The sequence below is a fragment of the Molossus molossus genome, unplaced genomic scaffold, assembly GCF_014108415.1.
Source record: "Molossus molossus isolate mMolMol1 unplaced genomic scaffold, mMolMol1.p scaffold_m16_p_9, whole genome shotgun sequence".
Classification (NCBI taxonomy): Eukaryota; Metazoa; Chordata; class Mammalia; order Chiroptera; family Molossidae; genus Molossus; species Molossus molossus.
Window position 1 is genome coordinate 98,374,037 of NW_023425403.1, and position 26,530 is coordinate 98,400,566.

Here is a 26,530-nt window from a genome sequence, read left to right on the forward strand (position 1 = left end):
CATTTTTAAATTGGGTTTTTCCTTATTGTTCAATTTTTTTAATGAATGTATTGGGGTGACATTGGTTAATTACATTATATAGGTTTAAGCCCCAAAGTCAAGTCTCCTTCCATCATCATTTATCTTCCCTATATCCTCTTCAACCCCCCTGACCCCCTTCCCTCTTGTTATCACCATTTTGTTGGCACATAAGTTCTTATCAGATATGCTTTGCAAATATTTTCTCCTAGTCTGTAATTTTTCTTTGAATATTCTCAACTGTGTGTTTCACTCAAGTTTTAAACTTAAATAAAGTACAATTTTTCATTTTTTTTCCATAGGTCATGCTTTTGGTGTTGTGTCTAAAAACTTACTTCCAAGTGATAAAGGCCAAGGTAGGGGTGGTGGCACTGGGTGGAGGTGGGCAAAGGGGGAGAAATGGGGAACATCTGTAATAAAGTCAACAATTAAAAAAAAAACTCATTGGCAAATCCAAGATCATCTAGATTTTCTCCTGTGTTATCTTCTAGCAGTTTTTGACTATTGCATTTTACATTCTGCCTATAATTTAATTTTGTGAAAGATATAAGGTCTAGGTCTGTGTTTTTGTATGAATGTCTAATTTTTCTAGCATCACTTATTGAAAAGAATGTCCTTTTCCCATTGAATTACCTTTGCTCATTTGTCAAAGATCAGTTTATTTTATTTGTGTTGATCTATTTCTGAGCTCTCTATTAGGTTCCATTGATGTATATTTTTTTGGCCAATATTGTGCTGTCTTCATTTCAGTAGCGTTATTTTTTTTTTAATTTTTTTATCTTTATTGTTGAATGTAGTACAGATGTTCCTCATTTTTCCCCCATTGACACCCTTTTCCCCACTCCTGCCCCCCTCCTGCCTTTGCCGATATTGTTGTCTGTGTCCATTGGTTATGCACATAAGTTCTTTGGTTTATTTCTTAGCCAGGTGTCCTCCTGATTTTTATTTGCCACACGTGGGTGTGGGACCAGCCCCTCCACCTCCGCCTCTCCTACCAGTCTGGATGTGGCTGCTGCTTCACTTCCGTAGTTGTAGGACTTTCATTCAGCGCGATTTCAGGCAGTTTTGAATGATGATTGTTCTGTAGTTTAGTTGTAACTTTGATGTGGTTGTGGGAAGACGCGATACCGCGTTTACCTGTACCATCATCTTGACCTTTGATTCTTACCATTTTTAAATGGGCTTTTAAATATTAGCATTAGTAGTTATAAAAGATGTAACTTCTGCATATTGTGAAAAGTTTTGCTTTTATTAAAAATTTAGTTATATTACTTTTAAAACTATGTCTAATAAAATCAAATTACCATATTAATTTGATATTTACCATCATCAATTCATCCATTTTAAAACTATAAATAAACTTATCTATAACTGTGGGAAATATTATACTATTTCTTTTTCTCCTGTACTTGCATTTCCAGTTTAGAATTTATCTTATTGTGACGTATTTTTTATGCCTGAAAACCATCATACTTTTTTTATAACATAAAAAACAAAATTTTTATTATAAATACATCTTTTTTTTTTTTTTTTTATCCTCACCCGAGGATATTTTTCCATTTTTTTTTTTTTTGTACAGATAGAGTGGGAGGGAGAGAGAGGAAGGGAGAGAGAGAGAAACATCGATGTGAAAGGGACACATCGAGTGGCTGCCACCCGCACGACCAACCAGGGCCGGGGACAAACTGCAACCGAAGTACGTGCCCTTAGCGGGAACCGAACCCAGGTCTCTCCAGACTGCAGGCCGACGCTCTAACCGCTGAGCCAAACTGGCCAGGGCAATACATCTTATTTTTAAATAGATTTAGTTCAGATACCCATGGCTGAATATGACTTAATGCCTGAATATATAAGGTCAAACATTAATTCTTTTACTATTTTTATTTTTATAGATGCAAGTGCCAAGAAATCTTGGCTGCATACATAAATAGATAGAAGTGGGAAGGTTCTGTTAGAGTAATGTCACTCAATTCTCTGAACTCCTTCTGAGTTAAATGCCAAAAATCACTTGGTGATCTTTCATCAAAAATTATTTTTAGATAGCTAGTGAATAACCCTATTAGGTACTCCTTTCATTTTGATAAAAGTAATGAATTAAAACTACTTGAACGACAAAGAAATTTTTTATTTAGTCACTAGTGTTATGTACTTTCTTTTTTAAAAAAAAAAAAATTTTTCTTTATTGATTTTAGAGAGAGAGGGAGAGAGAGATAAAAACATCATTGAGAGAGAACATCGATTGGCTGCCTCCTGTATGCCCTCACTAGGGTTTGGGCCCACAACCTGGGCATGTGCCCTGATAGGGAATAAAACCAGCGACCTCTTGGTGCATGAGTCAATGCTCAGTGAGCCACACCGACCGGGCATTATATACTTTCTCAAACAAAACCTCAACATTTCAAATAAACATTTGACTGAAAACCTAGAAGTTTTGCATGGACATTCCATCATTATAAGACTTGGGATGAGGGAGAGGTAAATATTTATCTTGTTAATTAGAAGAAGGATCTGTTTTGAAAGGAGAGGCGAGAAGAGGGAACTTGTAAGACACTTGACCCTAGTCATACTCAAGTTGAACAAATTTAGAAAAGAATGCAGGTAGAACTTGAGGCTTTGAAAAGTTTCCCCCTTAACACTATATGAATGCCTAGGTATTTCTTGGAAAAATTTTGTGTATCTGGGGGCATATACCCTATTTTTTTAAAAATATGTTTTTATTGATTTTTTTATAGAGAGACAAAGGGAGAGAGATAGACACATCAATCAGCTGCCTCCTGCCTGCCCCCTATGGGTGATGGAGCCTGCAACCTGGGCATGTGCCCTGACCTGGAATAGAACCGGGACATCTCAGTCCATGTGATGACACTCCATCTACTGAACCACACCAGCCAGGCTATTTTTTTTTTTTATCCTCACCTGAGGACATTTTTCCATTTTTTGTACAGATAGAGTGGGAGGGAGAAAGAGGAAGAGATAGAGAGAGAGAAACATTGATGTGAAAGGGACACATCAAGTGGCTGCCACCCGCACGACCAACCAGGGTCGGGGACAAACTGCAACCGAGGTACGCGCCCTTAGCGGGAACCGAACCCGGGTCTCTCAGGACCGCAGGTCGACGCTCTAACCACTGAGCCAAACCAGCCAGGGCCAGCCAGGCTATTTTTAAAACCCTTCTATGGAAAAGATAGGAAGGCATACTTTTTTTATCCTCACCCGAGGATATTTTTCTATTTTTTGTTCAGATAGAGTGGGAAGGAGAGAGAGGAAGAGAGAGAGAGAGAAACATTGACATGAAAGGGACACACTGAGTGGCTGCCTCCCGCACAACCCAGCCAGGGCCGGGGACAAACTGCAGGCCAATGCTCTAACCGCTGAGCCAAACCGCCAGGGCAGAAAGCATTCTTAATAAAATGATATTTGATGAGAGACCTGAAAGAAGTGAGCCTGGAACCATGTGACTATCTGGGGGAAGAGCACATCAGGCAGAAGGAACTGCAAAGGGAAAGGGCTTGAGGTAGGAGTGGGCTCGGAATGTTCTGGAAATAGCAAGGTCAGTGGTAGTTGTTACAGAGTAAATGAGGGAGAAGCGGTCAGAGAGGCAGTCAGCAGCCGTTAGGTAGGAGTTTGGGATATATTTTGAGTGAGATGAGAAGCATGGCTCCAGATCAGAAGATTTCAAGCTGGGGGAGGGGCAGGAGAGTGACATGACCTGACTTTTGTTTTATTTATTTATTTATATTTATTTTTTAAACTCATCTTTATTGTTGAATGTATTATAGATGTCCCCCCTTTTTTCTCTGTTGACCCCCTCATCCCCAATCCCACCCCCTACTTGCCTTCCCCACACTATTGTTGGTGTCCATTGGCTATGCATATACAGTCGGCCCTGGTTTATCGCTGTTAATCAGTTCTAGACTCTACCGCGATAAATGAATTTCCACGAAGTAGGATTCTTTATTTATAAATTGAATATTTTCAGTTAGAGCATAGAAAACCTGTTTATGACCTTCTAAATACTTATTTAAAAACATTATTAGAGCTCTCTAGACATGAAATAACACCCTTTAGTCACTATTACACTCTTATTACCCAATATATTAGGCAAAATAAGAGAAAATAAGACATATTAGATGTGACAAATATATTATTATTGTACATTTAATTACACACATACACAGTTCTTACACACAATCACTATCCTAAGAAAATAGTGCAACTTGTTGGATGATGAAGCGATGAAGATGAAGAGAGGAAGATGCAGTAGATGAAGATGAAGTAATGAAAATGCAGTAGCACAGCAAAGAAGAGCAAAGTTACTGCTCCTCTGAAGGCATAACCTGAATAGGAGAGTCTTCAGGTGGTGCAGTATCTTCAGCATGTGCATCATCATCTTCTTCCGCTGAAGGAGTACCAGGAATAGGCAGTGGGTGTCTGGGTGGGCGGCTGAAGAACATCATGATTGGCAGTTGCTGGCGCTGTCTTTTCAGACATATGTGTGGAGGCTTTTGTAGGGTTCTATGGCTCCATCAAGTGCATTCTGGAACTGCAATGCACACATCATTTGTTGCCCCCATTTGCCAATCATGTCCTGTACTACCTTAACAGTTCTCACAACTTGTGAGAGACGCTCAAGTGTACGTCCAACTTTCTCCTCCTGATCCCCAGGAACCTCTGGCTGTTCTTCTTCCACCTCACTTGCAGACTTAGTCATCTCCACCAGATCCTCATCAGTTAAGGGATCCGAATGTGTCTCCAGCAGCTCATCCATGTCATCTTGGGTCATATCTGTGAAATTTTCTCTTCCCAGCATCTGGGCCAGCCTAACTGCCTTATCCACTGCTGAGTCATTATATCCTCTGGGGTGAATCCTCTGTAATTGTGGACAATTTCAGGTCACAACATCTTCTAGCTGGCCTTCATGGTCTCCATCTTTATGTCCTTCAATTTGGCCTGGATGTTATTCAGACAGGTCACGATGGTATACTGCCAGCAGTACTCCTTCAGCAAGAAGTTCTCCTCAAGGTCCGTGCCTTCGACGAGGTGCTGCAGGGTGTTTCGCATGTAGAGGGCCTTGAAGGCGTGAATAACGCCTTGATCCATGGGCTGGATCAGTGAAGTGGTGTTGGGAGGAAGGAACTCGATCTGCACACCGTCATAGGATAGGTCTATTTTTTTTTTTTATCTTTATTGTTGAATGTATTACAGATGCTCCTAATTTTTCCCCCATTGACCCCCTCCTCCCCACTCCCATCCCCCTCCTGCCTTTCCCCACACTGTTGTCTGTGACCATTGGTTACTTTTACATTTTTTGGTTTATTTCTTCTCACCCCCCAACGCCCTTTCTTTTGAGGTTTGTCAGTCTAGCAATCAATTTGTACTTCTTAATCCCTTCACTTTTTTTACCCATTCCCCCAACCCCCCTCCCATCTGGCAACCAACAAAATATTCTCTGTACTATGAGAATGTTTTTGTTCTTCCTGTTCATTTTGTTTGTAGATTCAACTGTCGATAGATATGTATTCATTGCCATTTTGTTCATATATTTTATCTTTTTCTTCAAAAAGACCCTTCAACATTTCATATAATAACGGTTTGGTGGTGATGAACTCTTTTAATTTTTTCTTGTCTGGGAAACTCTTTATATGACCATTGATTCTAAATGACAGCTTTGCAGGATAGAGTAATCTTGGTTGTAGGTTCTTGCTTTTCATCACTCTGAATATTTCTTGCCAGTCTCTTCTGGCCTGCAAAGTTTCTTTTGAGAAATCAGCTGACAGCCTAATGGGAACTCCCTTATAGGTAACTAACTGCTTTTTTCTTGCTGCTTTTAAGATTCTCTCTTTGTCTTGAACCTTTTGCATTTTGATGATGATGTGTCTTGGTGTGGGTCTCTTGGGGTTCATCTTGTTTGGGACTCTCTGTGCTTCCTGGACTTGTATGTCTATTTCCTTTACCAATTAGGGAAGTTTTCTGGCATTATTGTTTCAAATAGGTTTTTGATTTCTTGTTCTCTCTCTTCTCCTTCTGGCACCCCCAGGATGCGAATGTTGGCACGCTTGAAGTTGTCCCAGAGGCTCCTTACACTCTCCTCATTTTTGGATTCTTTTTTCTTTTTGCTGTTCTGATTGAGTGTTTTTTGCTTTCTTATGTTCCAAATCGATGGTTTGCTTCTTGGCTTTACCTGCTCTACTATTGAATGTGTGTAAATTATTCTTTATTTCTGTTAGTGCCTCCTTCATTTCTGACTGGTCCTTTTTTATGCTCTTGAGGCCCTCACTGAGTTCACTGAGAACCACTAAGTTCATTGAGCATCCTTATAAGCAGTATTTTGAACTCAGCATCTGCTAGGTTGCTTATCTCCATTTCACTTAGTTCTTTTCCTGGGGTTTTGTTCTGTTCTTTCATTTGGGACCTGTTTCTTTGTCTCCTCATTTTGGCCGCCTTCCTGTATTTGTTTCTATGTATTACTCAATGAGTGGTATGGGGCTAGCTGAGACCAGATGCTGCTTGTTTGAAAGAATTTAGGAAAAACCTGAAGCAGGATCCAAGACAGACCAATACTATGGTAAAGCAACTGGCAACAGCTTGGGTGGGCCTGAAAGTTGGGTGAGGCGGGGCCTCAGGGAATCACCAGGGTGGGGCAACCAGTGTGAGCCAGGTTGCTGGGGTCCCAGATATGGCGGCTGTCTGCCGCCCCAGGGAAGGGCTCATTAAAGGAACAAAGGCCTCTGACAGCACGTTTGTCTGGGAGAAAGCCCCCTCTGCAGCCCTCGCTCCAGTGCCAAACAGCTCAGTTCTTCCCTGTATGTCTCTGGTGCCCCTCAAGCTGCCTCCCCTCCAACCTTAGAGGGAGTGAGTCCAATAAGTCCGTCCGCAGGCCCTTTAAGAGGAGCTGCCTGAGGCTCCAGCTGCCTCAGTCTCCCTGAGCCTCAGTTCCTGCTGATTTTTCCAGCCATAAGTTATGGGGACTTCTCTTCTTGGCACTGGAACCTTGAATGGGGAGCCTGGTGTGGGTGAGGGACCCCTCAGTCCTCAGGGATGACCTTCCCAGCTGAGGTACACTCCTGATTTTTATCTGTCACATGTGGGTGTGGGATCAGCCCACCCACCTCTGCCCCTCCTACCAGTCTCAATGTGGCTGCTTCTTTAATTTCGTAGTTATAGGACTTCCATTCAGTGCAATATCAGGTGGTTTTGAATGATGGTTGTTCAGTAGTTGTAACTTTGATATGGTTGTGGGAGGACACAATACTGCATTAACCTATGCTGCCATCTTGACCAGAATAGGATAGGTCTTGTGCATGACCTCCAGCATTGTCCATGAGGAGAAGTACATTAAACTTGAGTCCCTTTTCCGCAAGATACAGCTTGACTTGGGGGATGAAACACTCGTGGAACCAGTCTGATGACAGCTGTTTCATGATCAAGCCCTTGTCATTGTGCATCTAGTGCACTGGCAGCAAGTTCTTGTTTTTATTATTCAGGGCCCTAGGGTTCTTGGCCTTGTAGATAAGGGCAGGCTTGAGCAAAAATCTCTCAGCATCACATAACAATAGTCATGTGATCCTTATATGCCTTGAAGCCACGGAACTTGGCCTCATCCTTGAACATGAATGTTCAGGAAGGCATTCTTTTCCAGAACAGTTTTCTTTTGTCCATATTGAACACCTCTTCTGGATGGCTCCTAAACGTGCTGTTCCTTCTAAGCCTTCTGATGATGAAACTGAGTGCCGGAGGAAGATGCTTACCTCCTAGGAGACGGTGATACTCATTCTTCTCAAGGATTTTCTGGAACGCGTTGTTCACATAGTCCTCTGCTGCAGGCTGGTCCACAGAGGCAGCTTCTCTGTGGAGAATGACACTTTTCAGATGATACCTTTTCTGGAACTTCTCAAACCAATCCTTGCTCACGATGAAATCCATGAACATTGCAGAAGAGGGTCCTAGTTGAGGTTCATCTGCCATTAAGTGCTGATAGAGCTGCCTCGCTTTCTCCTGGATGACCAGCGGATCCAACGGAATGTTTTTCTTGCAGCTGTCACTGATCCAAATGGCTAGGGCAGACTCCGTTTTCACTATGAACTTTTTACGACTTGTCGTAATATGCTTTGCTTCCTTGTTGAAAGAGACAGTAGCCGTTGCATGGATTTTTTTTTTATCTTTACAGATGGAGCGAATGGTAGACTCATTCAAGTCATAACAGCGGGCAATCTCCACAATTTTCTTGCTGTCTTTGATCATATGCAAGAGTTTCACCTTCTCCTGGATGGTAAGCATCTTCCTCCGGCTCTCAGTTTAATCATCAGAATGCTTAGAAGAAGCAGCACATTTAGGAGACATCATGGGCTTAGATAAAAGTTCTCAGAAATTGCAAACACTTAAAGAGCAAAGATGCTTCCGATGCATAGCAATGTAGAAGCTATATGAGAGAAACAAAGTTGCGTGAGGCTTAGCCAATCAGTGGCCAGGTTAGGAAGAGAATAGGATAGCCAATCAGTGAACAGCATACTCTGATTGGCTTGGTTTTACCACATCTTATTTTTTGGAAAAAAGTTATTGGCCACACACAAGGAGTGGTCAAGCGGTTGCACCTGGCATTGAAGAATTTGTGGGGGTGCTCGAATACATAGGCCTACAGTCCATGCATACAGTAATTTTAATTTTAATTGTAATACATGGGTGTATAATTGACTCAGACAACAGAGCATGTGCTGTATCATTTTCACTGTCTTGATCAACTTAATGAATATATTTGAAAAAACTGCAATAGAGTGAAGCGACAAAAGTCAAAGCACAAAGAGGTGAGGGATGACTGTATGCATAGAAGTTCTTTGGTTTATCTCATTCTGCCCTTTCTCCCCTTTTCCCTTTGAGGTTCATCAGTCTAACAACCAATTTGTAATTCTTTTTTATTTTTTAATTTCTTTTCTTTATTTTATTTTATTTTTGTTACAGATGTTCCTCCTTTTTTACCCCATTGACACCCTCCTCCCGATGCCCCCTACCAAGTCCCTGGCTTTGTGGTCCATGTCCATTGGTTATGCATACATAAACATAAATTCTGTAGTTTATCTCTTTTCTCCCCCCACCACCCCCTCTTCTGAGGGTTGTCAGTCTGTACCCTACTTCCACATCTCTGGGTCTACCCTATTCCTCAGACTGTTATGTTCATAATATTCCACAAATAAGTGAGATCATGTGGTATTTGTCTTTCCCTGCTTGGCTTGTTTTGCTTAGGATAATACTTTCCAGGTCCCTCCATGTCATCTCAAAGGATAGGAGATCTTTCTTTCTTACAGCTACATAGTACTCCATTGTGTATATGTACCACTACTTTTTTATCCACTTGTCTACTGATGGACGCTTGGGCTGTTTTCAGATCTTAGCTATTGTAATAGTGCTGCTATGAACATGGGGGTACATATATTCTTTCTGATTGGCGTTTCAGGCTTCTCAGGGTATATACCTATAACTGGGATCACTGAGTCAAATGGCAATTCAATTTTTAATTTTTTGAGGTAACACCATAGTGTTTTCCATAGTGGCTTCACCAGTCTGCATTCCCACCAGCAGTCCCCTTTTCTCCACAACCTTGCCAACATTTGTTTTATTTATACCCTTTTTTTTTTTTTTTTGGTACGTGCCCTTAGCAGGAACCGAACCCGGGACCCTCTGGTCCACAGGCTGATACTACAACTGCTAAGCCAAACTGGCCGGGGTGCCAACACTGGTTTGATGTTTTGTTGATGGCAGCCATTCTGATAGGTGTGAGGTGATAACTAATTGTTGTTTTAATTTGCATCTCTCTGATGATTAGTGAAGTGGAGCATTTCTACATATGTCTCTTGGCCATGTGTATGTCCTGTTTGGGGAGGTGTCTGTTCAGCTCCTCTGCCCATTGTTTAATTGGGCTCTTTGTCTTCCTTTTGTTGAGTTGTATGTGTACTCTATATATTTTGGAAATTAACCCCTTATCTGATGTATCATTGGCAATGATGTTCTACCATACAGTGGGTTGCCTTTCCAATTTGGTGGTTGTTTCTTTTGCTGTGCAGAAGCTTTTGAGTTTGATGTAGTCCCATGTGTTCATTTTCTCCTTTGTTTCTGTTGCCTTAGGTGATGTATCAGTGAGAATTCTGCTGCGTATGATGTCCGAAAGTTTGTTCCCTACATTTTCTTCTAGGATTTTTATGGATTCATGAGTGACATTTAAGTCTTTTATACATTTTGAGTTTATTTTTGAGTATGGTGTAAGTTGATAGTTTAGTTTCATTTTTTTTTTGCATGTAGCTGTCTAATTTTCCCAACACCATTTATTAAAGAGGCTGTCTTTACTCCGCTGTATGCTCTTGCCTCCTTTGTCAAATATTAATTGAGCATAATGTGTTGGGTCCATTTCTGAGTTCTCAGTTCTGTTCCACTGGTCTATATGCCTGTTCTTGTGCCAGTACCAGGCTGTTTTGATTACAGTAGCTTTGTAGCATAACCTGATATCTGGTATTGTGATTCTACCTGCTTTGTCCTTCTTTTTCAAGATTGTTGTGGCTATTTGGGTTTCATATGAACTTTTTTGGTTTCATATGCACTTTTGAAGTATTTGTTCTAGTTCTGTGAAGTATGTCATTGGTATTTTGATAGGGATTGCATTGAATCTATAGATTGCTTTGGGTAGTATGGACATTTTAATGATGTTAATTCTTCCAATCCATGAACAAGGTATGTGCTTCCACTTTTTTTTATGTCTTCCTCTACTTCTTTTTTCAATGTCCTGCAGTTTTCTGCAAATAGGTCCTTTATTTCTTTGGTTAAGTTTATTCCTAAGTTTCTTAATTTTTTTGTCATGATGGTAAATGGGATTTTTTTTTCAGTTTCTCTGAGTTCATCATTGGTGTATAAGAATGACATTGATTTCTTGATTTAATTTTGTATCCTGTTACTTTGCCAAATTTATTTATTACGTCTAGTAGATTTTTGATGGAGTCTTTACGGTTTTCTATGTATAATATTATGTCATCTGCAAATAATGACAGTTTCACTTCCTCCTTTCCAGTTTTTATCTTTTTTATTTTTTCTTCCTGTCTGATTCTGTGGCTAAGACTTCCAGTACTATGTTATATAAGAGTGGCAAAAGTGGGCATCCTTGTCTTGTTCCTGTTCTTAAGGGAAATGCTTTTTATTTCTGCCCATTGAGTATGATGTTGGCTGTAGATCTTTCATGTATGGCCTTTATTATGTCGAGATATGATCCCTCTATTCCCGCATTGCTGAGCATTTTGATCAGAAATGGATACTGGATTTTGTCAAATGCCTTTTCAGCATCTATTTATATGATCATGTGGTTTTTATTTGGCATTTTGCTTATGTGGTGTATCACATTTATTGATTTGCAAATATTGTACCAGTCTTGCATTCCTGGGATGAATCCCACTTGGTCATGGTAATTTCTTGGTCAATAATTTATTTGATGTATTGCTGGATTCGATTTGCTAGTATTTTGTTCAAGATTTTGGCGTCTATGTTCATCAGGGATATTGGCCTGTAGTTTTCTTTCTTTGTAGTTTCTTTTTCTGGGTTTGAAATTAGAATTATGCTGTCCTCATAAAACAAGTTTGGAAGTCTTCCTTCTTTTTGAATTTTTTGAAATAGTTTGAGTAGAATGGGTGTTAGTTTTTTTTTGAATGTTCAGTAAAACTCCCCCGTGAAGCGATCTGGGCCTGGCCTTTTGTTTGCTGGAAGAGTCTTCATTACCTCTTCAATTTCCTTATTTGTTATTGGTCTGTTCAAGTTTCCTATCTCTTCACAGTCCAGTTTTGGGAGACTGTGTGTGTTTCTAGAATTTTGTTCATTTCGCTTAGATTGTCGAATTTGTTGCCATATAATTGTTCATAGTAGCTGTTAACAATCTTTTGTATTTCTGTGGTGTCGGTTGTTACTTCTCCACTTTTATTTCTGATTTTGTGTATTTGGGTTCTCTCTCTTTGTTTCTTGGTGAGTGTAGATAAGGGTCCATCAATCTTGTTTATCTTTTTGAAAAACCAGCTCTTTGTTTCATTGATCCTTTGAGTCGTTTTTTTGGTCTCTCTGTCATTTATTTCTGCTCTGATCTTTACTATTTTCTTCCTTCTACTTGCTCTGGGTTTTTGTTTGTTTGTTTGTTTATTTGCTTTCTAATTCTTTAAGTTGTGAGGTTAGATAGTCTATTAGAGATTTTTCTTGTTTCTTGAGGTAGGCCTGTAATGCTATGAACTTCCCTCTCAGAACTGCTTTTGCTGCATCCCATAGATTTTGTGTTTTTGTGTGTTCATTTTCATTGGTTTCCTGGAAGTTTTTAATTTTTTTTTTGATCTCCATGGTAACCAATTTATTGTTTAATATCATGCTTTTTAGCCTCCATGTGTTCAAATGTCTTTGCATGTTTTTGTTCCAATTGCTTGTTTCATGTTATTGTGACCTGAGAAGATGCTTCATATGATTTCAATCTTCTTAAACTTGTAGAGATTTAGTTTGTGTCCTAACATGTGGTCTATCTTTGAGAATGTCCCATGTGCACTTGAGAAGAATATGTATTCTGCAGTTTTGGGGTGTAATTCTCTGTAGATATCTATTAAATCCATTTGGTCTAGTGCTTCATTTAGAGTCTGTGTTTCCTTGCTAAGTTTTTGTCTGAAGGATCTATCCAGTGGTGTCAATGGGGTGTTGAAGTCCCCTGCTATAATTGTATTCCTGTTGCTTTCTTCTTTGTAGTCCTTTAGAAATTTTTTTAATATATTTTGGTCCTCCTATATTGTTTATCAAGGTTATATCTTTCTGTTGTATAGATCCTTTCAGTATTATCTAGTGGCCTTCTTTGTCTCTAGTTATGGCATTCATTTTGAAATCTATTTTATCAGATATGAGTATTACTACCCCAGCTTTTTTTGCTTTCTGTTTTCTAGGAAGATTTTTTCCCATTCCTTGACTTTCAACCTATGTGAGTCTTTTGTTATAAGTTGGGTCTCTTGTAAACAACATATAGATGAGTCATGCTTTCTTACCCAATCAGCTACTCTGTGTCTTTATATTGGAGCATTCAGTCCATTTACATATAAGGTGATTATTATTATTATTTTTTTTTAACTGATAATTAGGTTCCTCCATTATATATATATATTTTTTTTCTTTTTTTTTTTCTGTTTATTTATTTATTTTTTTGTTACAGATATTTTACCTTTTTACCCCATTGGCACCCCCCACCCCACCCCCCCTCCACCCTGTCCCCGGCTTAGTTGTCCATGTCCATTGGTCATGCATACATGCATATGAGTTCTGTGGTTTATCTCTTCCCACCCCCCCACCCCCCATCCCCTCTTCTGAGGGATGTCAGTCTGTGCCCTACTTCCATGTGTCTGGGTCTACTGTATTCCTCAGACTGTTATGTTCATTATATTCCGTATATAAGTGAGATCATGTGGTATTTGTCTTTTTCTGCTTGGCTTCTTTCACTTAGGATAATACTTTCCAGGTCCCTCCATGTCGTCTCAAAGGATAAGAGATCTTTCTTTCTTACCGCTGCATAGTATTCCATTGTGTATATGTACCACAGCTTTTTGATCCATTCGTCTACTGGTGGACACTTGGGCTGTTTCCAGATCTTAGCTATTGTAAATAGTGCTGCTATGAACATGGGGGTACATATATTCTTCCTGATTGGTGTTTCAGGCTTCTTAGGGTATATTCCCAGCAGTGGGATCACTGGGTCAAATGGAAGTTCAATTTTTAATTTTTTGAGGTAGCACCATATTGTTTTCCATAGCGGCTGCACCAGTCTGCATTCCCACCAGCAGTGTATTAGAGTCCCCTTTTCTCCACACCCTCGCCAACACTTGTTGTTTGATGATTTGTTGATGGCGGCCATTCTGACAGGTGTGAGGTGATACCTCATTGTTGTTTTAATTTGCATCTCTCTGATGATTAGTGATGTTGAGCATTTCTTCATATGTCTCTTGGCCATTTGTATGTCCTGTTTGGAGAGGTGTCTATTCAGCTCCTCTGCCCATTTTTTAATTGGGTTCTTTGTCTTCCTTTTGTGGAGTTGTATGAGCACTCTGTATATACTGGAAATTAACCCCTTATCTGATACATCATTGGCAATGATGTTCTCCCATACAGTGGGTTGCCTTTCCATTTTGATGATTGTTTCTTTTGCTGTGCAGAAGCTTTTTAGTTTGATGTAGTCCCATGTGTTCATTTTCTCCTTTATTTCTGTTGCCTTAGGTGATGTATCAGTGAAAATTCTGCTCTGTATGATGTCCGAAATTTTGTTGCCTACATTGTCTTCTAGAATTTTTATGGATTCACGGGTCACATTTAAGTCTTTTATCCATTTTAAGTTTATTTTTGTGTATGGTGTAAGTTGATGGTCTAGTTTCATTTTTTTGCATGTAGCTGTCCAATTTTCCCAACACCATTTATTAAAGAGGCTGTCTTTACTCCACTGTATGTTCTTGCCACCTTTGTCAAATATTAATTGAGCGTATTGCCTTGAGTCCATTTCTGGGTTTTCAGTTCTGTTCCACTGGTCTATATGCCTGTTCTTGTGCCAATACCAGGCTGTTTTGGTTACAGTCGCTTTGTAGTATAACCTGATATCTGGTATTGTGATCCCTCCAACTTTGTTCTTCTTTTTCAAGATTGCTGTGGCTATTCGGGGTCTTTTTTGGTTCCATATGAACTTTTGAAGTATTTGTTCTAGTTCTATGAAATATGTCGTTGGTATTTTGATGGGGATTGCATTGAATCTATAGATTGCTTTGGGTAGTATGGACATTTTAATTATGTTAATCCTTCCAATCCATGAACAGGGTATGTGCTTCCACTTTTTTATATCTTCCTCTATTTCTTTTTTCAATGACCTGTAGTTTTCTGCAAATAGGTCCTTTACTTCTTTGGTTAAGTTTATTCCTAGGTATCGTAATTTTTTTGGCGCGATGGTAAATGGGATTGTTTTTTCAGTTTCTCTTTCTGTGAGTTCATCATTGATGTACAAGAATGCCGTCGATTTCTTGACGTTAATTTTGTATCCTGCTACTTTGCCAAATTCATTTATTAAGTCTAATAGATTTTTGATGGAGTCTTTAGGGTTTTCTATGTACAATATCATGTCATCTGCAAATAATGACAGTTTCACTTCCTCCTTTCCAATTTGGATCCCTTTTATTTTTTCTTCATGTCTGATTGCTGTGGCTAAGACTTCCAGTACAATGTTAAATAAGAGTGGCGAAAGTGGACAACCCTGTCTTGTTCCTGTTCTTAATGGAAATGTTTTTAGTTTCTGTCCATTGAGTATGATGTTGGCTGTAGGTCTTTCATATATGGCCTTTATTATGTTGAGATATGATCCCTCTATTCCTACATTGCTGAGCGTTTTTATCAGAAATGGATGCTGGATTTTGTCGAATGCTTTTTCAGCATCTATTGATATGATCATGTGGTTTTTATTCTTCATTTTGTTTATGTGGTGTATCACGTTTATTGATTTGCGAATATTGTACCAGCCTTGCATCCCTGGAATGAATCCCACTTGGTCATGGTGAATACTTTTTTTGATGTATTTCTGGATCCGATTTGCTAGTATTTTGTTCAGGATTTTGGCGTCTATGTTCATCAGGGATATTGGCCTGTAGTTTTCTTTCTTCGTAGTGTCTTTTTCTGGTTTTGGAATTAGAATTATGCTGGCCTCATAGAATGTGTTTGGAAGTCTTCCTTCTTCTTGAATTTTTTGAAATAGTTTGAGGAGAATGGGTGTTAGTTCTTTTTTGAATGTTCGGTAAAACTCCCCCGTGAAACCATCTGGGCCTGGGCTTTTGTTTGCTGGGAGAGTCTTGATTACCCCTTCAATTTCCTTAGTTGTTATTGGTCTGTTCAAGTTTTCTATCTCTTCCGGGAATAGTTTTGGGAGACTGTGTGTTTCTAGAAATGTGTCCATTTCGCTGAGATTGTTGAATTTGTTGCCATATAGTTGTTCATAGTAGTTGTTAACGATCTTTTGTATTTCCGTGGTGTTGGTTGTTACTTCTCCTCTTTCGTTTCTGATTTTGTGTATTTGGGTTCTCTCTCTTTGTTTCTTGGTGAGTCTAGCTAAGGGTCCATCTATCTTGTTTATCTTTTCGAAAAACCAGCTCTTTGTTTCATTGATCCTTTGAATTGTTTTTTTGGTCTCTATGTCATTTATTTCTGCTCTGATCTTTACTATTTCCTTCCTTCTACTTGCTCTGGGGTTTTCTTTTTGTTTGCTTTCTAATTCTTTAAGTTGTGAGGTTAGACAGTCAATTAGAAATTTTTCTTGTTTTTTGAGGTAGGCCTGTAGTGCTATGAACTTCCCTCTCAGAACTGCTTTCGCTGCATCCCATAGATTTTGTGTTGTTGTGTGTTCATTTTCATTGGTTTCCAGGAAGTTTTTAATTTCTTCCTTGATCTCCTCGGTGACCCATTCATTGTTTAATAACATGCTATTTAGCCTCCATGTGTTGAAATGTCTTTGCATGTTCTTGTTGCAATTGATTTCTAGTTTCATGCCATTGTGATCTGAGAAGATGCTTGATATGATTTCAATCTTCTTGAACTTGTAGAGATTTAGTTTGTGTCCTATCAGGTGGTCTATCTTTGAGAATGTTCCATGTGCACTTGAGAAGAATGTGTATTCTGTAGTTTTGGGGTGTAATTCTCTGTAGATATCTATTAAATCCATTTGGTCTAGTGCTTCATTTAGAGTCTCTGTTTCCTTGCTAATTTTTTGCCTAGAGGATCTATCCAGTGCTGTCAACGGGGTGTTGAAGTCCCCTGCTATGATTGTATTGTTGTCGATTTCTCCTTGGAAGTCCTCCAGAAGATTTTTAATATATTTTGGTGCTCCTATATTGGGTGCATATATGTTTATCAAGGTTATATCTTCCTGTTGGATAGATCCTTTCAATATTATGTAGTGGCCGTCTTTGTCTCTAGTTATGGTCTTCATTTTGAAATCTATTTTATCAGATATGAGAATTGCTACCCCAGCTTTTTTTTGCTTTCCATTTGCTTGGAAAACTTTTTTCCATCCCTTCACTTTCAACCGATGTGAGTCTTTTGTTGAGAGGTGTGTCTCTTGTAAACAACATATAGATGAGTCATGCTTTCTTATCCAATCAGCTACTCTGTGTCTCTTTATGGGAGCATTCAATCCATTTACGTTTAAGGTGATTATTGATATGTCGTTATTTATTGCCATTTTTGTTTAGTGTGGTTCTATTTTTCTTCCTATTTTTTCTACTAATTACAGCAGTCCTCTTAACATTTCTTGCAATGCTGATTGGTGCTAATGTATTCCCTTAGCCTTTTTTTTTTGTCTGGGAAGCTTTTTATTTGACCTTTTATTTTGAATGCCAGCCTTGCTGGGTAGAGTAGTCTTGGATTCATATCCTTGTTTTTCATGACCTCGATTACTTCATCCAATTCCCTCCTGGCCTGTAGTGTTTCTTGTGAAAAGTTAGATCATAACCTTATGGGATTCCTTTGTAGGTCACCTGTTGCTTGTCTCTTGCTCCTTTTAACATTCTCTCTTTGTCTTTAATTTTTGGCATTTTAATTACTATGTATCTTGGTGTGGGCCTGTTTGGGTTCTTCTTACTTGGGGCTCTCTGTGCTTCTTGAACTTGAATGCCTTCTTCCTTCACCAAATTAGGGAAGTTTACTGTCTCTATTTCTTCAAATATATTCTCTAACCCTTGCTCATGTTCTTCCTCTTTGGGTACTCCTATGATGCGAATCTTATTACATTTTCAGTTGTCCCACAATTCTCTTAAGCTGTCTTCCTGTTTTTTAATCGTTTTTTCTTTTCTTTTCTTTTTTCTTTTTTTTACAAATGAGGCAATTTATTAACCTAGCATTTGTTCTAATGCTTCTTGTTGGCAGCTGCCACCTGTACTGCGATTCTATCCAGATCTCTCTGTCCCCGAGGTGTCAGTGTGTGGCCCCCATCTTGGTCCTTTTCCACCATTTTCAGCCCCTCCAGGGCTTGGAGGACCCGGAGGGCCACACTCTTGGAGCCTCTGCTAAAGTGGCTGGGCATGGCACCACTTCTCTGCCATCCTCCATAGATCTTGGTCATGGAGCCAACCCCAGCGCTGCCCTGAAGGTACAGGTGCTGTGCTGTGGAAGCAGCTTGTGTGTAGAACCAATTCTCATCATAGGGAGCCAGCTCTTTATGCTTGGCCAGCTGGACAGTGTCCACCCATTCAGGGACTTTCAGCTTCCCGGACTTTTTGAGGAAGGCGGCCAGAGCTCTGACGAACTCCTGTTGTTTCTCGTCTTTTACAGTGACTCCGGGCATCGTGAGGCCTCCGTGCTGCCAGCCAGGGGAAAAGCTTAATCGTTTTTTCCATTTGGTTTTCTGATTGGTTGACTTTTTCTATCTTGTCTTCTAATTCACTAATTCAATCCTCAGCTTCCTCTACTCTGCTGTTTAGACCTTCCCATGTGTTCTTCATTTCTGATATTTCATTCTTGATTTCTTCTGGGTGGTTTTTAATTTCCAATTGGTTAATTTTCAACATCTCTGTGTTTTTACTCATGCTATTGAGCTTCCTTAAGATCATGGCTCTGAATTCAGCTCTGTTAACTTGCCTCACTGTTGCACATTTATCTCATCTTTGGTAGAGGTCTCTTGTTCTTTCATTTGGCTTTTGTTTCTGTGTTTCACCATTTTGGCTATCACAGTGGGCTTTGGAGCCTGCCAAGTTTTCCCTGTGGGTGTAGGTGTACTGCTGTTTGTGGCTCTGTCTCCTGGGTTTGGATGAGCCAGGGAGGACCCACGTTAAACACCACTGTCAAGTCTTACTTTCCTGGTTAGAGTTGCTAGCCCAGGAATGGTTCAGTTATCCTCTAGCTTTTTGCCTGGAGGTGATCAGTAGCGGTTGCTTGAAGAGTTTTGGGTTGTCAGTTGAATGAAAAGCTCCCTCAGGTGCTCAGCATAAGGTGATTTCCTGAGGGTGGGGCAGATGCTGGTTGTTAGTGAGCCTCAATTTGCATTTCAATGTCCCACAGGGTGGGGTTGAATTTTTGAAGGAGGGGCCACTGCCTCTCCCCAGAACCCTGGGAAAGAGCAAGATGGTCACTGGCCTGTTTGACTGCAACTCAGCAAAAGCTCTGAGCCCCCTCCAAATCCCAAGTGTTCCCAAACAGTTCCAGTCCTGTCTGCCCTCCCTCTTCCAGATCCCAAGGTGAGTGGTGGTGGCTATTTTAGCATTTGTGTTCGCTCTGTGCTTTGGAGCCAGTTTGGACTTTAACCCCGAGGATGCTGCTAACAGCTAATGCCTCTTCCGACCATGGGCTCCCAGCCCCCTTCTCACACGTCTGCAATTCTACCAGGATCGAATCAGTGTCCCTGGTTATATGGTTTTAACCAGCTGCTTTTCTGTTGCTTTTTTCCCATGATTTGTCTTTATTTTAGTTGTAATTCCAGTTTGGTCCTGGGAGATGGTCTGTGTAGCTTCCATTCACTCCACTGCAATTTTGGAATCCCCTATTTTATTTAATTTATTTATTTTCTCTCTCTCTCTCTCTCTCTCTCTCTCTCTCTCTCTCTCTCCCTCCCTCCCTCCCTCCCTCTCTCCCTTATACTCTTATCTAAAAATAAATGAAAAAATATCATTGGGTGAAGACCAAAAAAAAAAAAAAAAATATTAGTTCAATGGGAAGTTTTAGATTCCTAGTTGTTGGTTAAATATACAAATAACTTACAGAATAAAGCTTGCTGTGATAATGCAAGAGACTTTTTAAATCAACCTGTCTCAGTTTTTCTCTTTTTTAGAGAAGCAGGAACAAATGTCAAATGTTATTTACTAAGGATATATATGCAGAGAAAATATACTCTCCCTTCTTTCCATCCTTGTCTGATCTTTTCTTTTTTATATTTCTCACTCAAGGATATCCTTTCATTTTTTTCTCAGAGTGGGAGAGAGGGAGAGAGCAAGAGAGAGAGAGAAACATCGAGTTGAGAGGGACACATTGACTTGGTTGCCTTCTGCATGACCCCCACCAGGGCTAGGGATGAACTGCAACTGAGGTACATGCCCTTGACTGGAATCGAACCCAAGACTATTTTTAAAAAATAAACTTTAAAAATAATTTTTTTCTTTATTGATTTTTAGAGAGAGGAAGTAAGAAGGAGAGAGAAAGATAGAAACATCAATGAAAGAGAACATTGATTGGCCACCTCCTGCATGTCCTCCACTGGGAATCAGGCCCACAACCTGGACATGTGCCATGACCGGGAATCAAACCAGCGATGTCTTGGTGTATGGGTTGACACTCAACCACTGAGCCATACCGACCTGGCCGAACCCAAGACTTTTTGATCCTCAGGCTGATGCACTAAATGCTAAGCCAAACTGGCCAGGGCAATCCTTTTGTCCTTTATTGATTTTATAGAGAGAGGAAGTGAGAGGGAGAGAGAGAAAGAAACATTGATGAGAGAGAACATTGATTGGCTGCCTCCTTCATGCACCCCACTGGGAACGAGGCCCACAACCTGGGCATTTGTCCTGACTGGGAATCGAACCAGTGACCTTCCAGTGTATGGGTTGATGCTCAACCACTGAGCCACACCGGCCGGACCAATTTGTATCTCTTAATTCCTTCATCTTTTTTACCCATCCCCCAGACCCCGCCAATCTGACAAGCTACAAAACGTTCTCTGTATCTATTAGTCTGTTTCTGTTCTGCTTGCTCATTTTGTTTGTAGATTCAATTGTTGATAGATATGTATTAATTGCCATTTTATTGTTCATATTTTTGTCCTTCTTCTCCTTCAAGGAGACCCATTAACATTTCATATAACACTGGTTTGGTGGTGATGAAATCTTTAGCTTTTTCTTGTCTGGGAAACTCTTGATATGTCCATTGATTCTAAATGATAGCTTTGCAGGATAGAGTAATGTTGGTTGTAGGTCATTGCTTTTCATCAACTTAAATATCTCTTGCCACTCCTTTCTGGCCTGCAAAGTTTCTTTTGAGAAATCAGCTGACAGTCTTATGGGAGCTTCTTTGTAGGTAACAAACTGCTTTTCTCTTGCTGCTTTTAAGATTCTCTTTTGGATTTAAACTTTGGCATTTTGATGATGATGTGTCTTGGTGTGGACCTCTTGGGGTTCATCTTGTTTAGGACTCTCTGTGTTTTCTGGATTTGTATGTCTGTTTCCTTCACCAAGTTAGAGAAGTTTTCTGTCATTATAGTTTCAAATAGGTTTTCAGTTTCTTGCTGTCTCTTCTTCTTCTTCTGGCACCCCTATGATGTGAATGTTGGCTCACTTGAAGTTGTCCCAGAGGCTCCTTACACTAGCCTCAATTTTTAGATTCTTTTTTCTTTTTGCTGTTCTGATTGGGTGTTTTTTGCTTCCTTATATTCCAAATTGATGGTTTGCTTCTTGGCTTTACCTACTCTACTATTGATTTCCTGTAACTTATTCTTCATTTCAGTTACTGCATCCTTCATTTCTGACTGGTCCTTTTTTATGTTGTTGATGTTCTCACTAAGTTCCTTGGAGGTCTCCTTAGGTTTCCTGAAGGTCTCACTCAGTTCCTTGAATGTCTTACCAAGTTCCTTGAGCAACCTTATAACCAGTGTTTTGAACTCTGCATCTGATTGATTGCTTATCTTTATTCTGTTTATTTTTATTCCTGGAGTTTTGTTCTTTTCTTTCATTTGGTACATGTTTCTCTGTCTCCTCATTTTGGGCTGCTTCCCTGTGATTGTTTCTATGCATTAGGTAGAATTGCCATGTCTCCTAAGCTTCGTTGGGTGGCCTATTGTTGTGTTGTCTTGTAGGATCCAGTGGCACAGCCTCCCTGATCACACCAGCTGGGCCCTCAAGGTGCACCCCTCATGTGGACTGGCCACCCTTCTGTTGTAATTGAGTCTTGATTGTTGTCAAGTCATTGGGAGGGATTTATTCAGGCTGGTCAGCTGCAAGGACTTGCTGTGCCTACTGACCACTGACCTCTGACTCCCTTGGAGGATCAGCTGTGTAGGGGCCCACCACACAGAGCAAGACTTACTTCATTAGGGCTCTGGTACACCCTGAGTCCACTCATTGAGTGTGTCACTTGTGGAGGTGGTTGGGTGGTGGTGTTTTGATGTGGTCTCAAGCTGTCCACTGGGTGTGCTGGCTCTCGAGCAAGGTCAGCCACTGCCTCTGTTCTATCTGGGGCCACTAGGACAAGCTACAAAGTGATCTGAAGATGGCTTCTTTTTGTGCTGGGCTTGGAGGTGTCCTGCAAAAGCCAAATTGTGGAGATGGCTGGTTGTTTCTAGTGCCAGGCCTGGGACCACTTAACAAGTGGTATGGGGCTTGCTGCGACCAGCTGCTTCTTGTTTGAGAGATTTTAGGAAACTGAAGCAGGATTGAAAACAGGGCAATGCTATGGTAAAGCCTTTGGAAACACCTTGTGTGGGCCCAAAGTTTGGTTGGGGCAGGGCCTCAGGAAATCACCAGGGAGAGGCAAATAGTGTGAACCAGGTTATTGGAGTTCCAGATATGGTGGCTGTCTACCTCCCCAGGGAAGGGCTCACCATGGGAACATCAGCCTCTGCCAGCACATGTGTCCAGGGAAAGCTGCCTCTCTAGCCTTCGACTCAAGGCCAAATAGCTCAGTTCTTCCTTGTATGTCTTTGGTGCCCCTCAAGTTGCCTCCTCTTTGACTCTGAGAGGCTCAAAGAGGCTTAGAGGGAACAAGTCTGAGTAAGTTTATGCACAGGCCCTTTAAGAGGAACTGCCTGGGTCTCCAGCAACTGCAGCCTCTCTGCCTCAGTTCTCAGTGGTTTTTCTAGGCAGAATATGGGGCCTTCTATTTCTGGAACTGGAACCTTGAGATGGGCACCTGGTGTAGGACAGGGACCCCTCACTCCTCAGGGAGGACCTTCCCAGCTGAGGTATCCCTCCTGATTTTTATCTGCCACATGTGGATGTGGCACCAGCTCATCCATGCCTCTGCCCCTCCTACCAGTCTTGGTATGGCTGTTTCTTTAATTTTATAGTTGTAGGACTTTCATTCGGCTTGATTTCAGGCGGTCCTGAATGTGGTTGTGCTGTAGTTTATTTGTAATTTTGATGTGGTTCTGAAAACCTTTTTGAAGAAATTATGATAAAAAAATTTCCTTACTTTGCAAAGGAAATAGACATACAAGTAAGAAAAGTGCAGAGAGTCCCAAACAAGATGAACACAGAGAGTCCTACAGCAAAACACATCATAGTTAAAATGCCAAAGGTTAAAGAGAATTTTGAAGGTAACAAGAGTAAAGCAGTTAGTTACCTACAAGGAAGTGTCCATAGAACTGTCAGCTGATTTCTCAAAGAAAGTAATCAGGCCAGAAGGGAATGGCACAAAATATTCAAAGTAATGAAAGGCAAAGACCTACAGCCAGGATCACTGTGCCCAGCAAGGCTACCCTTTAGAGTCAAAGGAGAGATAATTTCTCAGACAAGAAAAAGATAAAATGGATTATCTTCACTAAACCAAAGTTATAATAAAAGTTAAAATGAACTCTTTAAGAAGAAAAGATTAAAAGTATAAATTAGAAAATATAGGAAAGAAGAAAATGCTCACGGACAAAGGCAAACACTTAGTAAAAGCAGTAGATTAACCAAGTACAAAGATAGTATAAAGGTCAAAAGACAAAAGTAGGAAGATCATGATAATTACAATAAATTGAGGGATACACACAAACACATAAAAGAAGTAAAAAATAATGATGAAAACAAATGTAGAGGGAGTGAGTAAAAATTGTAGTGATTTTAGAATGTGTTTGAACTTGAGTGATTTTCAACTTAAAATAGACTGTTATAAACATAGCTTGGTATATGTGAAGCATATGGTAACCACAAACTAAAAACTATAAGAGATATATAAGAAATAAAGAGGAAAAAAAAGAAAGAAAAAAGAATCCAAACACAGCACTATAGAAAGTCATCAACATACAAGAGAGCAAGAGAATAAGAAGGGAACAGAAACAATTATAAACAAATTCAGAAAACAGTTAATAAAATGGCAATAACTACGTATCTATCCATAATTACTACATATTACTACATACATAATTGCTTTAATGTAAATAGACTAAATGCTGCAATAAAAAAACATAGGGTGGCTGACTGAATGGATTAAAAAACAAGACCCATACATATGCTTCCTACCAAAGATCTACTTCAGATCTAAAGACCACTCAGACTGAAAGCAAAGGGCTAGTAAAAGATACATTGTGCAAATAGAAATGGAAAAAAGAACTGGGGTAGCAATACTTATACAAGATAAACTTTATTTTTTATTTTTATTTTTTTAATTAATTAATTTATTTATTCTTGTTACAGATGTTTCTCTTTTCCCCCCCACTGATTCCAACTTCCCCCTCACTCCCCACCCTGTCCCCAGCTTTCTTGTCCATGTCCACTGTTCATGCATACATGCATATAAGTTCTGTGGTTTATCTCCCCCACCACCCCCTCTTCTGGGGATTGTCAGTCTGTACCCCACTTCCACGTCTCTAGGACTACCCCATTCCTCAGACTTAATGTTCATTATATTCCACAGATAAGTGAGATCATATGATACTTTTCTTTCTCTGTTTGGCTTGTTTCACTAAGGATAATACTCTCCATGTCCCTCCATGTCATCTCAAAGGATAAGAGATCTTTCTTAATTACAGTTGCATAGTACTCCATTGTGTATATGTACCACAGCTTTTTTACCCATTTGTCTACTGATGGACATTTGGGCTGTTTCCAGATCTTAGCTATTGTAAATAGTGCTGCTATGAACAAGGCGGTACATATATTCTTTCTGATTGGTGTTTCAGGCTTCTTAGGGTATATTGCTAGAAGTGGAATCACTGGGTCAAATGGCAGTTCAATTTTTAACTTTTTGAGGTTACACCATAGTGTTTTCCACAGTGGCTACACCAGTTTGCATTCCCACCAGCAGACCCCTTTTCTCCACACCCTTGCCAATACTTGTTGTTTGATGATTTGTTAATGGTGGCCATTATGACAGGTGTGAGGTGATACCTCATAGTTGATTTAATTTGCATCTCTCTGATCATTAGTGACATTGAGAATTTCTTCATATGTCTCTTGGCCATTTGTATGTTCTGTTTGGAGAGTTGTCTATTAAGGTCCTCTGCCCATTTTTTTAATTGGGTTCTTTGTCTTTGTTTCACTGAGTTGTATGAACACTCTATATATTTTGGAAATTAACCCCTTATCTGATGCACCGTTGGCGATTATGGTCTCCCATATAGTGGGATCCCTTTCCGTTTTGATGGTTGTTTCTTTTGTGCAGAAGCTTTTTAGTTTGATGTAGTTCCATGTGTTCATTTTTTTTGTTTGTTTGTTTCTCTTGCCTTGGGTATTGTATCAATGAAAATTCTGCTGCATGTGATGTCTGAAATTTTGTTGCCTGCATTTTCTTCTAAAATTTTTATGGATTCACAAGTCACAAGTCTTTTATCCATTTTGAGTTTATTCTTGTGTATGGTGTAAGTTGGTGTTTTAGCTTCATTTTTTTTGCAAGTAGCTGTCCAATTTTTTCAACACCGTTTATTGAGAAGACTGTCTTGACTCCACTATATGCTCTTTCCACCTTTGTCAAATATTAATTGAGCATGTTGTCTTGGGTCAATTTCTGGGTTCTCTATCTGTTTCATTGATCTATCTGACTGTTTTTGTGCCAGAACCAGGCTATTTCGATTACAGTTGCTTTGTAGTATAACCTGAAATCTGGTAATGTGAGTCCTCCTACTTTGTTCTTCTTCAAGATTTCTCTGGCTATTTGGGGTCTTTTTTGGTTCCATATAAACTTTTTGAGTGTTTGTTCTAGTACTGTGAAGTATGTTGTAAGTATTTTGATGGGGATTGCATTGAACCTATAGATTTCTTTGGGTAGTATGGATATTTTAATGATATTAATTCTTCCAATCCATGAACAAGGTATATGCTTCCACTTTTTAATCTCTCTACTTTTTTTTTTTCAATGACCTGTAATTTTTTGTAAAGAGGTCCTTTACTTCTTTGTTTAAGTTTATTTCTAGGTATCTTAATTTCCAAAGCAGTTTTAAGAGGGATATTCATAGCAGGCCTACCTGGGGGGGGGGGGATCTCAAGTAAACAATCTTACCTTACACCTACAGGAACTAGAAGAAGAAGAACAAACAAAGTTTGAAGTGAGTAGAAGGAAGGAAATAATAAACATCAGAGTGGAAATAAACAAAATAGAGATCCCCAAAATAATAAAAAAGATCAATGAAACCAAGAGCTGGTTCTTTGAAAAGACAAACAAATTGATAGCCAGACTCTTTAAGACAAAAAGAGAGATGGTACAAATAAATAAAATCAGAAATGATAGAGGAGACTACCAACACTACAGAAATACAAAGGAGTATAAGAAAATACTATGAATAATTATATGCCAGCAAATTAAACAAAAAAATGGATTAATGTCTAGAAAC

The 26,530-nt window shown here is 39.7% G+C and overlaps 1 protein-coding gene and 1 long non-coding RNA gene across 2 annotated transcripts in view; one reads left to right on the forward strand and one right to left on the reverse strand.

The window, feature by feature from the left end:
- The first annotated feature begins 330 nt into the window (after positions 1–330).
- LOC118622799 overlaps positions 331–26,530 on the forward strand; it is a 54,848-nt gene continuing 28,648 nt past the window's right edge. The window contains exons 1-2 of the long non-coding RNA XR_004958137.1: positions 331–374; positions 8,186–8,287. This is a non-coding gene — a long non-coding RNA (uncharacterized LOC118622799). The remainder of the gene's footprint in view (positions 375–8,185; positions 8,288–26,530) is intronic.
- Positions 17,927–18,375, reverse strand: LOC118622798 (40S ribosomal protein S19-like). The gene has a single exon (XM_036250291.1). The coding sequence runs from the start codon at positions 18,362–18,364 to the stop codon at positions 17,927–17,929; it is 438 nt and encodes a 145-aa protein (XP_036106184.1). The 5' UTR covers positions 18,365–18,375.